This window comes from Temnothorax longispinosus, chromosome 8 (assembly GCF_030848805.1).
Source record: "Temnothorax longispinosus isolate EJ_2023e chromosome 8, Tlon_JGU_v1, whole genome shotgun sequence".
Classification (NCBI taxonomy): domain Eukaryota; kingdom Metazoa; phylum Arthropoda; class Insecta; order Hymenoptera; family Formicidae; genus Temnothorax; species Temnothorax longispinosus.
Genome location: NC_092365.1, coordinates 19,659,674 through 19,680,145, shown reverse-complemented (window position 1 = coordinate 19,680,145; position 20,472 = coordinate 19,659,674). Strand labels below are relative to the sequence as shown.

Sequence of the window (20,472 nt, the reverse complement as noted above, 5' to 3'; positions counted from 1 at the left end):
CCAAATTAATTATAAATTGTTCACATTGGGCGAAATTTGCAATTCACGCTTTTTAAATACCCAGAATTAATATTGATAATAAAGTTTATGTGGTGTTGTTTTGGCACCTTACTCTTGGTGGAAATTCTGTTGCACAAATTTCATCCATAAAAATGGATTTAAACCTACTTATTTAAATTATAACACAATCCTTCGTACACAGAAATGAAAAATTCATCTGAAAGAGGTTTGCTTATAGTATATTTTAATAATGTATATCTACATATTTAGTTTATACTAAATATTTGCTAATTTTGAATTTCAATTATGATTGTTAAAACATACAGATATAATTATTAAAATTCTTATTTATCTTAAAGCTTTCGTATTTGTTGTTTCATTACAAAATTGAAATTTATGAAGAAAAAAGATTGGAAATCTTGTAAAGCTTGCATTTTCTCATTAGTGTATAAAACTGTATGAATAATATAAAAATTAAATTGGTATAATATAATATTTAATAGAATTGAAAATAACATAATTTTATATTATATAAGCTAGTTACATTATTATAATTATTATAATTTTTGTACTTTTTGCTTAAAGGGGGATAATTAAACAAAGCAGCACAAAACAGCAAACATGTATTCTAATTACAAAGTATATGTCGGCATATACTTCATTTAACAATCTCTCGCTTTGCATGCAAACACATTATAAATTAAGTTCACTTATTAACCAAGTACATATCACACGTACACACATATATTGAGAAACATTTTTTTAAAATATATTTTTTGATAAAGTATATATCTTTTATTAATCAGAATTTTATTATGCGTATTAAGTTCTACCGAATTATTAAGTGCTACGATTTTTATACGTTATTATCTAGAATAGCAGATAATCATAGAATACAAATGTCAGTTATATCAATTATATCAATTATATTGTATGATGTGTGCTTGGTCATTGCTGAAAGCATCAGTGGCATGTTCTGTGTTTTTGGCATGCAACTCCCGGCCTTCTTTGAATCAACAACATTGGTTTATTGGGTCTATGGGTACTGTCCATCTATATGGTGGTGGGTTGGTTTACTAATAGAAACATCTGCACGAGGCTAGACTATATTGGAACATCAAGGAGTGCGATCGGAATACAGATAATAATCTTTCTGGCTATGTGAGTATCGAATGCTAGAATCTTTTCTTAATGTTGGGTAAATACAATATGGTATATGGTGTCTACAATGTCAGAAATAATAGTTATGGAAATAATTTATAAAATCAAGAGAAAGCTTCTCACTTGCTTGTACATAATAAATATCTATTCTTTTAAGGAGTATAAAGAATTCTGTATTCTATTTGTAGATTATATATATTACGATTGGGGGTGTTATACTAGAAATGCTTTAGCAGCACAGAGCGACTGATGTGTTGTAAATACAAACTGCATTCTCTTCTTTATGTACGCCTGTATCACGTGTCTCTGCATAATTAACACATTCATTGTCATTGAACGCACCCATTTATAAATCATTTCTATTGGTGCTAACTATGATTGTTATTATGTCCCCTATTATTCTCAAAATATTTTCTCTTGTTTTATCTTTCTCTCTATGTGTTTTCCAAATTATTCTAACTTCTAAGACAAAGTTTGCACAATTCATATGGCATGTATTATATAATATTTCTTTATTCAGATTGCTTGGCAATGAGTGTGTTACATTTTATGCAAGATGACATTTTAATATAAGGATATAATTTAAAGATGGTGTGTTATGTATAAAAATAAATAATAAAAAAGTATATAGATTATCTATATGATTTAAATTTGCGATGTTACTGAATATGTATGATAATAGTAACAAAGTTATGATATAGTGATATAAATTTTGGGAAAAAGTTTTATAAAAGATATTATTTAAAGAAATATATAATACAACTTATATATAAATGTAATTTAAGATATTTAGGAAGATATTTAATTTTGCTATTATAATGTGGACAATTTTAATTGATTTTTGTATTTTTCATGGAACAGACAAGGCAACCTATATTTGTCCAGTTGCTTCATGCAGCTTTTAATGTATCACAATGTGCATGGCTAAATGCTGGACAAAGATTTAACGTCGAGAATTGTATACGAACACTGTCAGATGTAGGTAAATATCTTTTGGATTTGTAAAGGAAAATTGGGAATATTAATTTGGAGGTAATATTTACTTTTATTTAAATTTGAACGATATAACATTGTCTCTTATAATTTTAGCTAAAGGAAGAGGTATTGCTATACCGACTGATCTGGAAAGCCAGGTTGCTAATATGTTCAACAAAGCAGCTATGCTGAGCAGACAAACCAGCAAATGGTTGCAAGCTGCGAAACAACCAAAGATCGAACGTAGTCAGAGTCAGGTAATTTGCAACAAGAACTCTTATAAAATAGATTAAGATGGCTATACGTGCCACCGTGTGAGCAGCTGTATGTAATAAATTTACTTAAATGTGCATAGAGTGACCTACATTGTGTGGAAGGCTCTAACAACGAGGTAAAGGTCACTCATGGAAGCATAGCACTTTGTTAGTTTAGTGATGCTATGTAGTGCGTTTGTTAAAATTAGCATACTGTTACATATAGGTCACATGGGCTTCGTATGTTTCACTCGAGACATTAATTAGTTATAGTTACACATACTCATGCTTACGCACGTATATACGAGAGATGTACAGCAAAATAGAACTAGATTTAATTCTAATAAAGTTTATTTAATATTTAATTTGACTACATGTTAATGATGAAATAAATATCTTAATATGTATTAAATATTTAATCTTAATATGTAATAAAGTATTAAATACTAAATATGTTGTATGAGAATATATTAGATGATTCGTATTGTGAAACGTGTTTCAATTTTAATCATAAATAGTTTATTGTAGCGTAGATTGTAACAAAAACTCTTGTATATACAAAACAACTTGATTAGTTAAGGCAATGATCTCTTTATTAATACTGTTTATTTTTATTTAGTTTATGCGTCTAGATCGAAGTATTATAGAAGGTCTACAGGACATAGTGTCTTTGTTAGAAGAACAATTGAAACCCTTGGTACAGTCCGAATTATCTTTGTTAGTGGATATCCTCTATCGACCCGAATTGCTGTTTCCTGCAGCTACTGATGCGAGAAAGAGATGTGAAAATGGTGGATTTATCAAGAGGTACAAATTTTACTTGCAGTATATTAGTGACGTCACGTGCAATATAAATGTATTTGTTATATATTATTACGCGTTCTTGCTTTACAGATTAATTAAGCACACTGAAAAATTGTTAGAAGAAAAAGAAGAAAAATTATGCGTCAAAGTCTTAAGGACACTCAGGGAAATGATGGCTATCGATCCTGAATACGGAGAAAAAGTGAGTGTCGCGGAATTGAGTTTTGCATGAAATTACATGAATCATTTATCATGAGGAAGATATATAACACCGCATCGCGGAAAAGGGCATTCAGCTCATGTAAAATAGGTTTATGGCAGTGACATAGAAAATATAAGAATATTGTTGAATATATCGCGAGATAAACGCATTGTTTTTGCGAAAGATGATTCAAGCATTTGATCGAAAAACTTCATTCTTCATGCTGATTGCCTGGCATAAACTTACGGCGCGTTTTTGCATAATGAAGCTGAATGCCCGGTCGCTCATAGCACATTAGACGATTAATACGCGATTAAATATTTATTTGGCTTGCTGCATAAAATTACGAGAATAATGTAAAAGTTATTAAGATTTCTCAATACGCCACAAAGTCTTAACGGCGGGTGAGTAGGTCTCGTAGAATAGATCTGTAGGTAAAGATGTTTTCATGCTGCGAACGAAGAACGAAGGTATCTCGGAAGAGACGGAGTCAGAAACGAAGGGCGAGTCACAAGTTGGAACAGGTTCCAATGATCAGTCTGAGAATCGACAAATGACTCAGCAAGAGCCGGTAAAAATTAAAGTAGATAGAAAGAAATATGGGCACAACGTATATGAAACGAAATTTTATACCGAATATTATGAAAAGAGATCGGTGATCCGCGTGATGTGATTTAGGACGCGCGAACGATACTTCTAACACCGCTACGACATTACATGCTGTTGCATTGTCAAAAATAAAGAGAAACGCATTTAGGATATATCATCAGAAAAGAAGAAGAATCTAGTTTAATTCATTCTAAACTTCTCTCTGATCTGCAAATCATGACGAATCATAATTTACCTTTCATTTTAAAAACTAACGAAATGATAAATATGTTGCTAACTGTAGTTGATTAATTGTGTAACTAAGTTGTTGACTAAGTGATTGTCCATTATATGTTATATATACACATCGGGTCGTAAATGGTGTGGTAAAATTCCGTAAAGTAGAGAACATAATGTACGTTGTGTAGACTTTTTATGCATGCCGCTTGATTTATGCACGTTTTTATTTATCTTCTTCGTTTCTTATTACATATATATATATATCCATTTCTCACTATTATTTTATCTCGTTCGCAATATTTTACATGAAATAAGTCATCTCTATCTCCATATAGATAATTTCATTTTGAAAAAATATATGTGATATTTATATAGATATTAATATATTATACAAGCGCTAATACATAAAAGGATTGTACGTGAAAGTAATTTTGATTCACGGTACAAAGTAACAAATAATAAAATTGATAAATATGTTTACACAATGTGCAATTACAATATACTGTTATAACTCTTTTTTTTTAATAAAAGAATTTCTATTTCACTCTGACTTCCCGTGCATCGAAGACTTTTATGAACTTTGAAAATATCTTTGAAAATATTATTTCTAGAGTTTGTTTAAGAAAAAATATATGTATACATATCTCTCAATATTATTAAATACAAGAATATAAACATAATATGAAGCTTTTATAGATAGATATATAAATGTATATAAATTATGTAGTAAGATGTACCAATACAATGATAGATTCTATATATTTTAACAATTACATAATTTTATATAATGATCATAATGTGTATTATATATTTTAATTTTTAATACTCTTAGGCACTTGAAAGGGAATCACGTATACTGTGAATGTGCAATTTTTTGTAATTTTATGTAATTTTTTTTTCGTTAGTTCCTTACACTCCAATAACATGAATGTGTTATTTATTATAGATAGTTGAATATTTATACTCACTTATTTAGTTGACACACTTTGAGCTTAGATATACATTGATATACCAAAATATGTGTGTTGCTATTATTCACTTTTATGTGCTTTACCCCAGGATTACACTTTTCTATTTGTGAATACAATTTTACACCTTTATATAAATTTTACCTTGCATAAATTTTATCACTTATTGAAGTCTTCAATTTATCATATGATCTTCACCGATTATTAGTGTACAAATATGTGAATGTTGTTTGCAATTATATTAACTTTACCTTTTTTTCTTCATATTACACTTTATTCATATATTTTGTCTCCAGTGAAAAATTTTATGTCAATGATATAATGAGACTTTCTATACGCATCCTAAATTGCACAAGATATTTCTCACATCTTTTAAGCACATAAAGCACCGACTTTGTAAATATATAATTCGAATCCGTGCGTACACATTATTTGCGATATAGAACTATTTGTGAACATATGAAAAGGATATCTGTATTCTCTAGATCTCTTTTTTTTTATTAATGTTGTGCACTATGTATTGGTACATCATTTCTATTTCAAATGTGTGATAGAACGCTGACGTTAAATACTCCTTTTTTCCGCAGGGAGACGCATTGAGAAACAATCTTTTGACGCGTTACTTTGGCAAAAGTTTTATACAAAATCCAGAGAATGTTGATATTGGAGTATCGCGTAGCGCGACTATTACCCACGGTCCAGGAGGTAGGTCGTCAGAATACTATCTGTATCAGATTTTATTATTTAGATACTTAATAGCAAACTGATTATTGTTATTTACAGCGAAGATATTAAGCCGAGCTGGTAGAACCTTGCATGATGTGCAAAGTCATCTCGACCGCGAAGGTGCTTCAGATTTAGTGGTAGAATTGGTGATTAAGAGTGTACACTCTCCGAGCATTTTCGTAGAAGTCGTGGAACTGGGTATCGCACTCTTGGAGGGTGGAAATCCCATTATACAAAGGAGTATATTTAATAAATTAATGGGTGCCGATTTAAGTCAATCGTTCTTCAAGGTACGTTAGTCTCGCAATTTTATAATACGCACATAGATATTATTTCACGTTATTATTTCCCGCACAGGTATTTTACGATAAAATGAAAGATTCTCAGCAAGAGATTAAATCTACCGTGACAGTAAACACATCTGATATGGCAGCGAAAGCACATGAGGATAAGGAAGGCAAAGAAGTAGACAAGTTGTCGCGAAAACGTGGATCAGGTATAAAATAAAATAAATACTATCACTCGGAAATATATATATATATATAAACTAAGCTGTTACTTTTCATCTAATTATTTACATATATATGACGTATAACAAGCATATGTAAGTGTGCTAAATAATTCTATATACATAAACTTATTAAATGTTTACTATACATATGTAGGAAAGCCTAATGGAATGGTAATAACCGATGAGATGCACGAGGAATTGAATCAGGTCGCGGCGTCCAATGCACAGGCGTACGCAAATATACGCAACGGTCTTGGACCTGGCGAAGACGCGGCAAATAACGCGTTAGACGATTTAAGCGAAAAATCAGACAAATATAAAAGTGGCAGTTCGTCTGGCGCTGAAAAGGAAGAGGGTCAATTGAGTCCTAAAGTTCTAGTGATGCAACCAATTCTGCGCTTCTTGCAGTTACTCTGTGAGAATCACAATAGAGAATTACAGGTGCGATATCTATAATCTTACCCGAATTCGTATTTTTATTCGATGTGCATTTTGCATATTAATAATCATCTTTTTCGTAGAATTTCCTAAGAAATCAAAATAATAAGACAAATTTCAACCTGGTGTCGGAGACACTCATGTTTTTGGACTGCATTTGCGGCTCTACTACCGGCGGATTGGGCCTTCTTGGCCTTTACATTAACGAGTACAACGTAGCGCTGATTAATCAAACTTTGGAAACGTTGACGGAATACTGTCAAGGACCGTGTCATGATAATCAAAATTGCATTGCCACACACGAGTCTAACGGCTTAGATATTATAACGGCATTGATACTGAACGATATCAATCCTCTGGAAAAGACCAGAATGGATCTGGTACTGGAATTAAAGAACAATGCCAGTAAATTGTTATTGGCGATTATGGAGAGCAGAGGCGACAGTGAGAACGCTGAAAGGATTATGTACAACATGAATCCGAAACAGCTTGTTGATGTAGCATGCAAGGCTTTCCATCAGGAATCATTGGATGATTCCAGCGACATCGACGATACCTCGACGAATGCAGAAGAAGGAGTGTCGCCCAAAGAGGTAATAAATAATATATTTTACGATTAACAAGAGTAAATTTAATTAATCTTTTTTAATTTTATGTTACTTTACTTTTCAGGTTGGGCACAATATTTACATCTTGTGTCATCAATTAGCGCAACACAACAAAGAATTGGCAGTGATGTTGAAGCCATCAGAGCAGAATAATGCGGATCCAAAAATTAACAAAGCATTGGAATATTATGCGTCTCATACGGCTCAAATAGAGGTGCTGTAGCTTTTGTATAAATAAAAATAGAGTTTATTTTGAAAAGTAATATGCTTTACCAATATTTTCATACTTTAGATTGTAAGACACGATAGAACACTTGAACAAATTGTCTTCCCGATACCGGAAATTTGTGAACTTATAACGATGGATACAAAAATAAGGGTGCTGAACACTACAGAACGAGATGACCAAGGATCGAAAGTTTCCGATTTCTTCGAGAGAACAGAAGACATGTTTAATGAAATGAAATGGCAAAAGAAGCTTAGAGGTATGTCTATTGATTAAACATAAATTAAAATAGATTATGTGTTATATATTAATTCTTATTTTTAACTTACAGGACAACCAATGTTGTTCTGGATGAGCAGTTATATGTCGTTATGGAGTAACATTTTATTCAATTGTGCCGTTCTTATAAACCTTATTGTAGCGTTCTTCCATCCGTTTGTGGATTCTGTGCCTAGTAAGTTTTTAATTAATAAAGTTTGAATCTTTTAGACATTATGTCTTAAAATATAACGAATATCTTTGTCCCGTTTAGAACTCAGTTATCATCTATCAGCTTTAATTTGGACGGTCATGCTTGCGTCTGCTGCTATCGTTATTACTTTGCCAAGGGAATCCGGTATACGTACATTTGTTGCGTCAACGATATTGCGATTGATTTTTTCTGTAGGCCCAGAACCGACATTGTGGCTGCTCGGTTTAGTTACGGTAAAACACATACATATATATATATACTCGAACGAGTGATGTAATTATAATATATATTACTTTTTTACTCATTTCTAAATGCATCATACTTATGTTGCAGATTGGATTAAAAGTTGTACATCTTATAAGTATTATAGGTAATCAGGGTACCCTGACTAGAAGCGTAGAGCAAATAATAACAAATATCGAACTTTTGTACCACATGTTATATTTAGCATTCTGCGTTCTGGGAATTTTTATGCATCCATTTTTCTATTCAGTTTTAGTAAGTAATTAAGTGACTGACTTTTTTATGCTCTTTTCATAAACATGTGCAGAATTATAATATTGTTATTCCTTTCAGCTCTTTGATGTAGTTTATCGCGAGGAGACTTTGCTCAATGTAATAAAATCCGTAACTCGAAATGGAAGATCTATTATACTCACGGCTGTGCTAGCCTTGATTTTAGTTTACATGTTTTCCATTATCGGTTTTATGTTTTTCAAAGACGACTTCCTCGTTCCTGTGGACGAAGAGATTATATGTGAGTTCAATTCCCTGCTAGTTTTATATAAGCGTGCTTAATTCTATGAACAATGACTCAAAACTTAACTTAATTTGCAGCTTCCATTGAGCAGAAAGTTGCGGGTACTTGCAGCGCTGGCGACAAGGAAAACTGTGAAGCCACGGAGACTGTATCACGTTATGCTAGCGAAGGTAGATATATATATATATTGCAATAATATAATTTCTTTTTATTTAAATGTGGAAGTGTATTGAAATAAATTAATAATACAGCAAATGAGCGAGTGAGTAAACCCGAAATAATTAATATCGGCGGAGAGTTGAAAGAACGAACATGCGATTCACTCGTCATGTGTATCGTTACCACGTTAAATCAAGGGTTGAGAAATGGTGGTGGAATAGGAGACATTCTACGAGCACCTTCCAGCGCTGTAAGTACGAAGATATTAAAAATCATGGTAAATTTACTTCATAAAAAACTTCGTTATATTCTAGGAACCTCTGTTTGTTGCAAGAGTCGTATATGACTTACTATTCTTCTTCGTCGTGATAATTATTGTTCTGAATCTCATCTTTGGTGTGATTATTGATACCTTTGCGGATCTCAGATCGGAGAAACAGCAGAAGGAATTGATTTTGAAAAATACTTGTTTCATTTGTGGTAATTATTTATTGGAATCGATATATCATTGATTTTATAATTTCCACATACTGTAAGATATAGTATATTTTACGATCTTGTATTAAATTACTGTTCTTTTTTACAGGCTTGAACAGATCAGCTTTCGATAACAAAACAGTTTCCTTTGAGGAACATACAAAACATGAACATAACATGTGGCATTACCTCTATTTCATTGTCTTGGTGAAGGTGAAGGATCCAACGGAATTTACGGGTCCGGAATCATACGTTTACGCTATGGTTAAGGTAATAGTTCATAGAGCTTGAAAAATTTTGGCGATGCTTATACCTTTAAGCTCTATGTACTTTCACAGGATCGGAATCTGGAATGGTTCCCGAGATTGCGGGCCAAGTCATTAGCAGCGGACGAAGGTGAAGGAGAACAAGTGGAATTAAGGAGTCTGCAGTCGCAATTAGAATCCACGCAGATGTTAGTCAAATGTCTGTCCCAGCAACTTACGGAGCTTCGTGATCAGGTAACAATCACTGATTCTTCAAATTACTTGGAAAATCAGCAAGAACGTCCGAGAGATTGAGCGGTCAAATGGTATTAAATACAAATCATATAATTTTTTTTCTCTTTAATAGATGACGGAGCAACGAAAGCAGAAGCAGCGGCTAGGCCTTCTGAATTCTGCTTCTGCAATATTGCATAATGTACCCACGCAAATTTAAGATATGTATTTTATAGTTTCTTTCTTATTCTGGACGGAATCTCAGTTTGATACTTTAAGACGGTACATACGTAATATTCGTGTGTTCTTAACTGGCATTTAAAAATGAGAATTATACCGAGTGGGTAACCCGAGGCATTTTTACGGTTTTGTTCCTAATTTTAATGAAAGTCAAATACGCGCTTAGGGCATTAAGATTATCATTCTCCCTTTACCGTAAAGGCTCTCGGCTCAGTTTATTGATCAGTCATCAAGGAACTCGAATACCGTAAATTGCATTGCCTATCATTGTATGAATATTGTTATGCATATATAGAAAAATTAACTGTATCCATTGATATATTAGAACAGATAAATCACTAAAATTTTCCAATTACTAAAATGTTATAAGGTAATATTCTAATATCTAATATCTTTTAGAATATTCTCATTTTTATGTGATCACTATATTATATTTTTAGTTTTGTTATTATAATATTTATATATATCCAAATGAATATATTAAATATAGATTATAAAGTATCAGTGTTTTATAATAGTTATAGATTTTATATTCTTTTTTGCGTTATTGAAGCTATGGTTGTGTTACGCGAATTTTTTTTTGATAGATAATAAAGATTTTTTTTAACTAGAAATATGATTAAAATATAATTGTAAAATTGTACAGATTTTCTGTATTATATATTTAATTACATATATTTATAGATCATCCGTTTTTAATAGTTCAGAATAATTCCTATTTTGTTGGTATCACATTCTTTATGATTACATAATCGATTATTTTCTTACTTTGTGTATTAGATGCAATAATATATGCTTTAGTGAAAGTACATATCTAATCATTTCATAGAAATAAAACGCTCAAATTTTAATTTTGTAAAAATGGTTGAAATTTGTATCCTGCAATATTTATATTGATACATTGTTAATGATTTATAAATGCGGTTGGAAGATATATGCATAATTGCGAATGTGAAAGATTAAAATTTGCATTTGGGATATCAGATTGTTGGTTCAGTGTTCATGATGATAATCACTAGCAATATCACCAATGTATAATTAACGAAAACACGGTAATTAATAGGGATCAATGGACTCTATCTAATATATGTATAGGAAAAAACTTTTGAATTTTCAGATTATAATGGACGAGTTTTAGAATGTTGTTGTCTGACTATTGATTGTTAATATATAAACGATAGTTGACATATTATAAATTTTAATCAAGTTGTGTTATTGTATTATGACATAGATGCATTAATTGAACATTGCATGCTACAGAGCTGTTATTATGGAGCTAAAATTTAACTCTTTTTGAAAATAATATACTTGAGATTTGTGTCTATATGCGAATATATAATAATATATACATTTTATTTGTTTTTAATGTAATATCGAATTTAATGCAATTGTATATATTTTATTAGGTATCGTAATCGTCTAGAAAAATGAAACGCTGTTACTTAGAGCAAATTACTTCTTTATCCCCTACAATATGTTATTAATTATATGTATATCGATCTCCTCATATTTCCTCTTTATTTTATGTTGGACATACCAGATTATACTGTTAAGCTCTTTAAATTTAAATAATATCTGTTAAGACATATTACTTTTAATGTCTAGCTCATGCGGTCGTTTTTATTATATGATATACATATGTAGCTACATTATGCATGTAGATTGTTCATACTTACATGTGAATAAATTATGTTCTTTTTAAATGAAGTTATATTTATTATGTGATTCTTATATTCGCGATATGATACTTTTTCATAGATTCACTCACAAATTAATATGTTAATAGTACAGAAAATGTTTGTGTATTTTTATGATCAAATAGAGTGCAGCGTGAGCACGCACGCATATATGATATGTAGATAATATTTTATATGTAACAACGTATAAATTTCATTTACATTAATAATGTATTTTGAGTATATTGCAGATTTTAATATAAGAAAATGAGAATGGGGTCTAATTATAATGATTTTAAATTTTTTATGGTGTGCTATATTTATCTTGTTCTTCTTCGCATTTAGTTTCGTGAGATTAAAAACGAGCAAATATTAACTAGTAATTAATTTAAAGTGAAGTAAGTAATGAATTTGAAAAAAGATTTTTAAATACGATGAAAGAGATATTAATGACACATACGTGTTAATTTAATTATTTGTATATTCCGATTTTTTTAGTTTCCTTTTTAGTTGCTAGAAATGATTAAAACTGCGATTATTATATTATCCACTTAAATATTTCATTATCGCAATAAAACGCATTTGATACTGCAGTACGTTGCTGATTACGTTGCTGAGATGCATAAGTAAAGTTAATACGAAATATTATAAAACCAGAAATAGCGGTGTAAAATGTAGAATGTTACACATTAATAAAAAATATGTATATATTTTTACTGGACCAGGTATTCAAAATTATAATTACTACTTCAAATTATAACTACCTCTTTCGCTAATGAGGTGCGGAAAGTAACTAAAAATAACTGAAAATATATAAATGTTTCATGTTTCGCTATTCAATATGTGTGCCATCTGCTTTTTCATTTTCTGTAATTTTGAAAATAGATGATATAATCGCCTAAAAAAAATTTCTTACAATAATGAATGCTGAACCTCTTCTAAGCTAGATTCATCCCTTCTGCTCGAAAAATAACTCGCCGGCTGATGCGCAACAGCGGAGTTGTTTTAGCGTCCATTCGTATCGTTAATGAAATTCTTTATCCGTGTTCCTTCCGAATTTCGAAATCGCGCGACACAACGCGAGACGCGGAGTCATTGTCGGTAAAAGCGAGATTGATCGTCCGAAAGAACGTATAATCAATATTAAGCTGGCCACACACACTTTCCGTAGAACGTAACAGTAGGATTTCGACCAATCGCGTTGCTCGATTCGAAAACGTACGGCCATACGTTCCCGAATTGAGTAACACGATTGGTCGAAATCCTACTGTTACTGTTACGAAAAAGTGTGTGTCCGGGGCCTTATACTATCGAATGCGACGTACCTCGGTATCTATATAAATTTCGCGAAGCACATGTATTAAATTCGATACATCAGTTTTTCGTAATCTAAACCGCCGCGCCGGGACCCGGCGGGCGCGATTCATTCGTGTATTATTTATTATTATTCCGCGATGCGGTCTGATTGTAAATATTGTGATGTGAGAGCGGCGGCCGGCGGCCGGCGGCCGGCGACGTTAAAGCGCGGTCGTGCGCGCCGCGGTAAACACGAGTAGTGGGGGTAGAGGAGCGGTTCGAGGCGTGCTGACGTCACACATACCGTGCGCGCACCGTGCCTAGACACTTGTAGCCCCCACTTTGTCCCTACCAATCGCGTTGACGAGAAGCCGTTCGCCGCGGCGCGGCGCCCGCGTCCCGCGACTCCCGCGCTCCATGCATCCAGCATTCAGCATCAGTGCAGAGCGCGGCTTCGTCGTCGTAATTAGTCGTAATTTTTCCGTTGCCGTGTAACTAAGTAGGTACGTGCCGCGTCGCGAGATTAATGCCGGGAATGTCGTGCGAAGTGTTGGAAAATATCGCGGAGATCGCGCGATCATAAGCGACGATATCGGTCGATTTTCATGAATGTCGTGAGTGAGTGGACGCGACGCCACGGTTGCTTTTGGCGAGTGAAGTTGGCCGTGCGATTTACGAAATTCCGCCATGTTCGTCTACCTGCGGGACATCGCGGATCGCGGCACGGGTGCGGCGTCGAGCGGATCGTGCAGCTTCGCCGTAATTTTTCCGTCGCCGTGTAATCAAGTACTCGCCGCGAGATTAATGCCGGGAGTGTCGTGCAAAGTGTCGAAAATATCGCGCGATCATAAGCGACGCGATCTTATCGTCGATTTTCGTGAAAGTCGCGAGTGAGTAGTGACGCAACGCCATGGTTGCTGTTGGCGAGTCCGCGAGTGAGTTAACCGTGCGATTTACGAAATTCTCCGCCATATTGTCGTCTCCCTGCGGGACATCGCGGCACGGCGTCGAGCAGATCGTATAGTTTCGTTCGTAGCTGCTCCGCCGTAATTTTTCCGTTGCCGTGTAACCAAGTACGCGCCGCGAGATTAATGCCGGGAGTGTCGTGCAAAGTGTTGGAAAATATCGCGGAGATCGCGCGATCATAAGCGACGCGATCTTATCGTCGATTTTCGTGAAAGTCGCGAGTGAGTAGTGACGCGACGTCACGGTTGCTGTTGGCGAGTCGCGAGTGAAGTTAACCGTGCGATTTACGAAATTCTCTCCGTCATATTGTCGTCTCCCTGCGGGACATCGCGGCACGGCGTCGAGCAGATCGTATAGTTCGTTCGTAGCTGCTCCGCCGTAATTTTTCCGTTGCCGTGTAACCAAGTACGCGCCGCGAGATTAATGCCGGGAGTTTCGTGCAAAGTGTCGAAAATATCGCGCGACCATAAGCGACGCGATCTTATCGTCGATTTTCGTGAAAGTCGCGAGTCGCGGTTGCTGTTGGCGAGTCCGCGAGTCAAGTTAACCGTGCGATTTACGAAATTCTCTCCGTCATATTGTCGTCTCCCTGCGGGACATCGCGGCACGGCGTCGAGCAGATCGTATAGTTTCGTTCGTAGCTTCTCCGCCGTAATTTTTCCGTTGCCGTGTAATTAAGTACGTCGCGAGATTAATGCCGGGAGTGTCGTGCAAAGTGTCGAAAATATCGCGCGATCATAAGCTACGCGATCTTATCATCGATTTTCGTGAACGTTCGTGAGTGAGTGCGGAGTGCGCCAACCGGCCAACGGAGTACGGATTAACGCTGCAACGGAGAAGGACCTGGCGAATCGTGGAGAGGAGGAGGAGGCCTGGCAAAGGCATCGGGCCCCGACGGAGCAACCTTGGGGTAAGTTTTATTTCTCATTTTTAAAATTAATTGTTCTTTTCTATTTATTCGCGTCGCTCGGATAAGCAAGAAATAATTTGAGAAACCGAACGTTTATCTAAAATTTTATAAAAGTTTATATTCTCATAAAGGTTTTTCTCAGGAAATAAGTAAATTATATATTAGTAAATCTAATTAAAAGACGACGTAGACGTGACGTTTAAAAATTATTTTTTGAAACATTGATTATTTTGAGCGTCTATTTAATATGAATCTTTCATTTTTGTGTTACAGAATCATCGGAGCTTCGTGGCTGATCAACTTCGTCCGTTGCGCATCGGTCGGTGAGTGACTTTTTTTATAATGATCACTTGATATCTGAGGTGAGATTGGGTGAGATCAAATAATGTTTGCGATTTATTTCGCGGTTCGGTTCGTGGTTCGCGGTTCGCGATCGGATTGTACTAATTTTTTTCCAACATTGATTTATTTACCTATTGATTTATTCATCGTTTGATTTTTTAATTTCGGTTACATATATATATATCTCTTTTTTTCTTTTTTATTTTTTGAATTGATAGCAAAGCAAAGAATACAACGACCATATACCTACCGGTCCGACAAAGATCAAGGTCTTGCCGGTCTTACCTCGGGGCTATCGTGAATTTATAGTCGGCGCCGTCTTTAGATTTGTAGAATTCGAACTGGATATCTATTTGTCCCAACATTAGTTATCCGGTCCATTGCTACGATTATTACAGCTTTTTTTATTATTATGTCGCTGCGGCGTCGAATAAAGTCGGGATTAATAATCGCGGACAGCTCTCTCGGTTTAATATACATAACGCCGGTTAATATTCGTCGCGTTTGTAGCTTTGTATAAATTTTACGTCCGACATTGGCCGAACGCGGCCGAAAATATCCGAGATTTTTAGCTATTGCGCCCATTGCGCGTCAAATGCGCTTCATTTCTCGTCATCAACCCCCTTACCCTCCGTTTGATTTTTTAATTTTGGTTGTTTCGTGTACATTATGCTATTTAAATTCAGATATTCGCGATCAAGATATAATCTCGACGATTTCGATTAAAACGCGGTTAATATATTCTTTGCATTCTTTGAGTCGGGACCGGCCGTTTGGTTGCCTTTACCTTTACCTAAACTTAAACGCATAAAAATCTACAAACAAGCGCAGTTCTCGTGCCTCTTGTTTAAGACATTTTCGTTATTTTTTTTGGAACTTGCAGCTGAAACGTATCAAAGATATATTTTAAAAGAAATATACCTACAGATTTATCTAAACATTTTTACGTAAAATGTTAATATTTAATTATTTAAAGTTTAAAAACTATTAAATTTAATATATCTATAAATGTGTAAAACTTAAATTAAATGTATATAATTATTATTATAAATAATTTGGAGAAACATAAGTTTGTCAATTATATTTTTAATATTCCTTCGTGTAAAGAACGTTTAAACACATTAATCGGATTTTAAATATTTTATTCAACTATAATATATTCAATGTTAATGGTTGTTAAGGATCGAACATAGCACGCTCGATGTAAGCATCGGGCCGCGAGGCTGACCGCTACGTGTAAAACGGCAAATATTCTGTGTGCATGGTTTCATGCGCGGCATTGCCGCCCAATAAGTTGTTAAACCCGAGACGTTCTTTAACACGTGCCCCTCCGCTCAACCGGGAGAAGCACGACTTCATACTCCCGAGTCGCCAAGAGCGGTCAACTGCTATCTTCGAGGGTGACCTTCCTGCTCACCAGGTGAGCTCGCCTCCGATCACTATCATCGCGTCGCGTTCGCGATCGTCGTCTGCTTCGTGGGACAAGATCTCCGTCGCAAGGGCATCAAGTCGATGCTCTTGCCAGATTTCCGTATCGCTTTTGCGGCAGACAACAGATGAATCAAGATTTTCGATCGATTCGAATTCTGACAGTGTACGTGAAACGGTCGTTCGACATCGAGCCCCGAGGCAATTCATTACTGGCCACGGAAGTCGTTCTCTTATTATGTCGAGACTCTGGCATTCGTTGATTCTTAGTATGTGTATACAGATGGTCTATTTTTGACACAAATGAAATATTTTTATCACACGTACGTTTGCCAAGTGACCTCTTAAGCTCCGAATATGAACAGTAGACGGAAAACATTGGCTACAATAGGGGCATTTATAATGTGGTGGTTCAGTTATTTTAGTGAACAAGTTTTGTATGGAGGAATTTTCGTGTAGAGGTATATAATTTTCTATTAGTTTTTTGTTTCCTTCCGCAAATCTCTCGAGGATTTGTAGGTCTTCGGCTGTCAGAGTGCGACCTTCTTTGCAATTATGGGGTGTATAGAGTTCTCTGCAGCATATCTATTAAAGATTTGTAATTCTTCACCCGAAAGAGTCCGACTATATTACTGCTCGATATTTTTATTTTCGAAATACCACTCCTTTAATTTTCAACTTCGTATTTGAAATTTTATATGCAGTGCCTGCATAAAAATTTTGTACACTTTTATATTATTTTTAATACAGATTTTTTTAACAGTGCATATACTATTGGATTTTTAGCACTCGGGTGGGGAATCCGAACGCAGCCCTGAATGATGCTGGCATAAATCGCGCTCCGTTGACATTGCTATGATGTCATGTTGTAAAATTTTACAGTCTTAATTAATATTTAAATACTGTCTAACATTCTTTTTGTAATACGTTAGCTCGAGTTTAAGTGCACAAGCAGATATAGTTTCCTAGAGATATCAAACTGTTAGAAAAAACGTGGTCTAAATTTTTCAGGTAAAGAATTAAAAATTGGTAATATGGAATACACATTGGAAAGACTACTGTGATTCCATTTTACGTAGTTGCTATTCACATATTTCATTCATAACTGTTCTAAGAAAGAATTTTCAATTTAATTAATTTTATTTCTATCTATTAATGATATTTATTTAATTTATTTACTTACGGGAAAATGTCATGTTGTTTTCAAAAAGAAAACAAAAAAAATGATTTAAAGATCCAAATTTTCAAACATCTTTTGGGAGATAAACTAAACAATAAATGTTATACAAAGAATTTCTTCCGTATATATTTATGCAGTAGAAACAAATGATTCTAACAATTTTTGTGCTTTGCTAATCTTAAGTCGTTCACTTTTGGCTTAATTAAGAGGCTAGCGAATAGCGCAGTGTAATTTATAAATATAAGAGTACTGTAGGTGAAATAAGAACTGCCGAAATTCAGTAGCTTTGAATCATTCGCCTAAACTTCTCGTGCGAACTTTTTTGGACAACTATGTGTAGCTATTGTTAGTAAACGCTCGGAAATATACCTTTTTGTTTATATTTAGTGCTCTTGGTTTAAATTTTTCACCAATCCATGCAGCCAGTAAAATATCGGTTCGGTTCCGGTTTCGGTACATTAAAATATTTAATAAAGGTTTCGGTTTCTCTGTTTCGGTTTTCTAGCTAACAAAAGTATCGGTATTGCGCAAATTAGTTTTTTCGGTTCCGGTTTATTAAAATTTTTTTATTTGAAATTTGTATTAAATTAAATTATTTACATATTATCAGTTTTTTATTTAATGATTTACTTTTAATACGTAATTAGGATAATAATTGTATCAATAATTATGTGCAAAGCATTAATGGACTTTAATTTAAAATTATAGATCTATTTTTCACATATATGTTTTGTATTTTGACAATTAGTAGTCCTGAGTGATGAGGAGGGGAGGGAAGTGGCTGACCACTTTTATTTATATAAATTACAAAAATATTTTTTAGGCTCTAGTAGAATCTATCCATTTCCGAGTCTATATCCTTTTCAAGGCAATAGATTATAATATATGCGCAACTTACAGTTTTTTTCCGGTTCCGTTTTGTTAAAATTTTCTTGAAATTTTTATTAAATTAAATTATTTACATATGCATACTGCGTGTGCCACTGTAAAGTTGGCACCTCCATTTTCAAAAATCGTCTGAATGTATCTTTTCCAGAAGAAACCTTTCCCCAACTTTTTTTTCTTTATTTTAATGAATTTTTGACTCAATGTGTTCCGTACAGAACATTGCCAGCTTTTTTTATCCGCGGTTCTATAGTACGGGTAACGCTCAATGATATACGAATAGATGCCATTCAATACTGAATAAAGGTTTCGGTTTTCTAGCTAACAAAAGTATCGGAATTGGGCAAATTACAGTCTTTTCGGTATTGATTAAAAAAAATTTTTTTATTTGAAATTTGTATTAAATTAAATTATTTACATTTAGATTTATATTTAGAATCGGTACTTTATTTGCCCCAAGGGGCCTTAAAGGGCGTTTTTAAGGAACGTACCCAAATTTTTACATATTCTTTATTCCCATAAAAGAAACACCTGGCCATTGTGCGACTTCACAAATTAACACCCACCCTCCCTTTCTCTTTATATATTTCTAGGACCTAGACCGAACGAAAATAGTCTCTGTGAAGTTGGCACCTCACTTTCAAAAATCGAAAGTTTTATCAACAGTTCTATTTGCACCCGCAATAGTTCTTCAGTTCCTGATAATTTTTAGAAAGAGTTCCGTTGATTTAGTTAAAAAAAATGAATTTTGAAAATATGAGGTGCTAACTTTCCGTAGCACCTCATGTTTCGAAAAAATTAATTTTGAACATGATATTTTATAGTTCTCGAAGAGTTTTACAGTTCCTGATCAGATTTAGCAATAGTTCCGGTCATTAAGTATTTTTAAACAAATTTTAATCTGATTGCGAGCACCTCAAATTCCAAAAAATTGATTTTTACCATGAGATTCTATAGTTCTCGAAGAGTTCTACAGTTCCTGATAGGTGTCAGCGACAGTTCCGGCCTTTAATTATTTTTAAACAATTTTTTAATTTGACCGCCAGCACCTCATCTACGAGAAATACGGGGTGCTGACAATTCTGATCGTTTTCTTCAGAGTTCCCGGCAGTTCTCACATAGTTCCGAGCATTTAAATACGTTTTGACAAGAGTTCCAGCTATTCACTGTTTTTAAACAATTTTTTAATCTGACCGCCAGCACCACATCTACGAGAAATACGGGGTGCTGACAATTCCGATCGTTTTCTTCAGAGTTCCCGGCAGTTCTCACATAGTTCCGAGCATTTAAATACGTTTTGACAAGAGTTCCAGCTATTTACTATTTTTAAACAATTTTTTAATCTGACCGCCACCACCTCATCTACGAGAAATACGGGGTGCTGACAATTCTGATCGTTTTCTTCAGAGTTCTCGGCAGTTCTCACATAGTTCCGAGCATTTAAATACGTTTTGACAAGAGTTTCAGCTATTTACTATTTTTAAACAATTTTTTAATTTGA

General features: G+C 34.2%; 1 protein-coding gene across 8 annotated transcripts in view; it reads left to right on the top strand.

Annotated features, from left to right (window-relative positions):
* Window positions 1-11,991, top strand: part of LOC139817172 (inositol 1,4,5-trisphosphate receptor-like) — a 41,750-nt gene extending 29,759 nt beyond the window's left edge. For 2 of the 8 annotated variants that reach the window (XM_071785037.1, XM_071785036.1), the window contains 24 exons: window positions 1,084-1,161; window positions 2,023-2,143; window positions 2,251-2,393; window positions 2,492-2,527; window positions 3,010-3,197; window positions 3,285-3,396; window positions 3,860-3,967; window positions 5,780-5,897; window positions 5,976-6,208; window positions 6,276-6,414; window positions 6,584-6,870; window positions 6,951-7,460; window positions 7,540-7,689; window positions 7,768-7,960; window positions 8,033-8,155; window positions 8,234-8,406; window positions 8,507-8,671; window positions 8,750-8,930; window positions 9,011-9,103; window positions 9,185-9,342; window positions 9,407-9,572; window positions 9,679-9,839; window positions 9,908-10,069; window positions 10,182-11,991. In XM_071785037.1, coding sequence (XP_071641138.1) covers window positions 1,084-1,161; window positions 2,023-2,143; window positions 2,251-2,393; window positions 2,492-2,527; window positions 3,010-3,197; window positions 3,285-3,396; window positions 3,860-3,967; window positions 5,780-5,897; window positions 5,976-6,208; window positions 6,276-6,414; window positions 6,584-6,870; window positions 6,951-7,460; window positions 7,540-7,689; window positions 7,768-7,960; window positions 8,033-8,155; window positions 8,234-8,406; window positions 8,507-8,671; window positions 8,750-8,930; window positions 9,011-9,103; window positions 9,185-9,342; window positions 9,407-9,572; window positions 9,679-9,839; window positions 9,908-10,069; window positions 10,182-10,268 — 3,885 coding nt within the window. In that variant the 3' untranslated portion in view covers window positions 10,269-11,991. The remainder of the gene's footprint in view (window positions 1-1,083; window positions 1,162-2,022; window positions 2,144-2,250; window positions 2,394-2,491; window positions 2,528-3,009; window positions 3,198-3,284; window positions 3,397-3,859; window positions 3,968-5,779; window positions 5,898-5,975; window positions 6,209-6,275; window positions 6,415-6,583; window positions 6,871-6,950; window positions 7,461-7,539; window positions 7,690-7,767; window positions 7,961-8,032; window positions 8,156-8,233; window positions 8,407-8,506; window positions 8,672-8,749; window positions 8,931-9,010; window positions 9,104-9,184; window positions 9,343-9,406; window positions 9,573-9,678; window positions 9,840-9,907; window positions 10,070-10,181) is intronic. The other 6 variants (XM_071785043.1, XM_071785041.1, XM_071785039.1 and 3 more) reach the window with 5 other exon arrangements.
* Window positions 11,992-20,472: the final 8,481 nt, after the last annotated feature.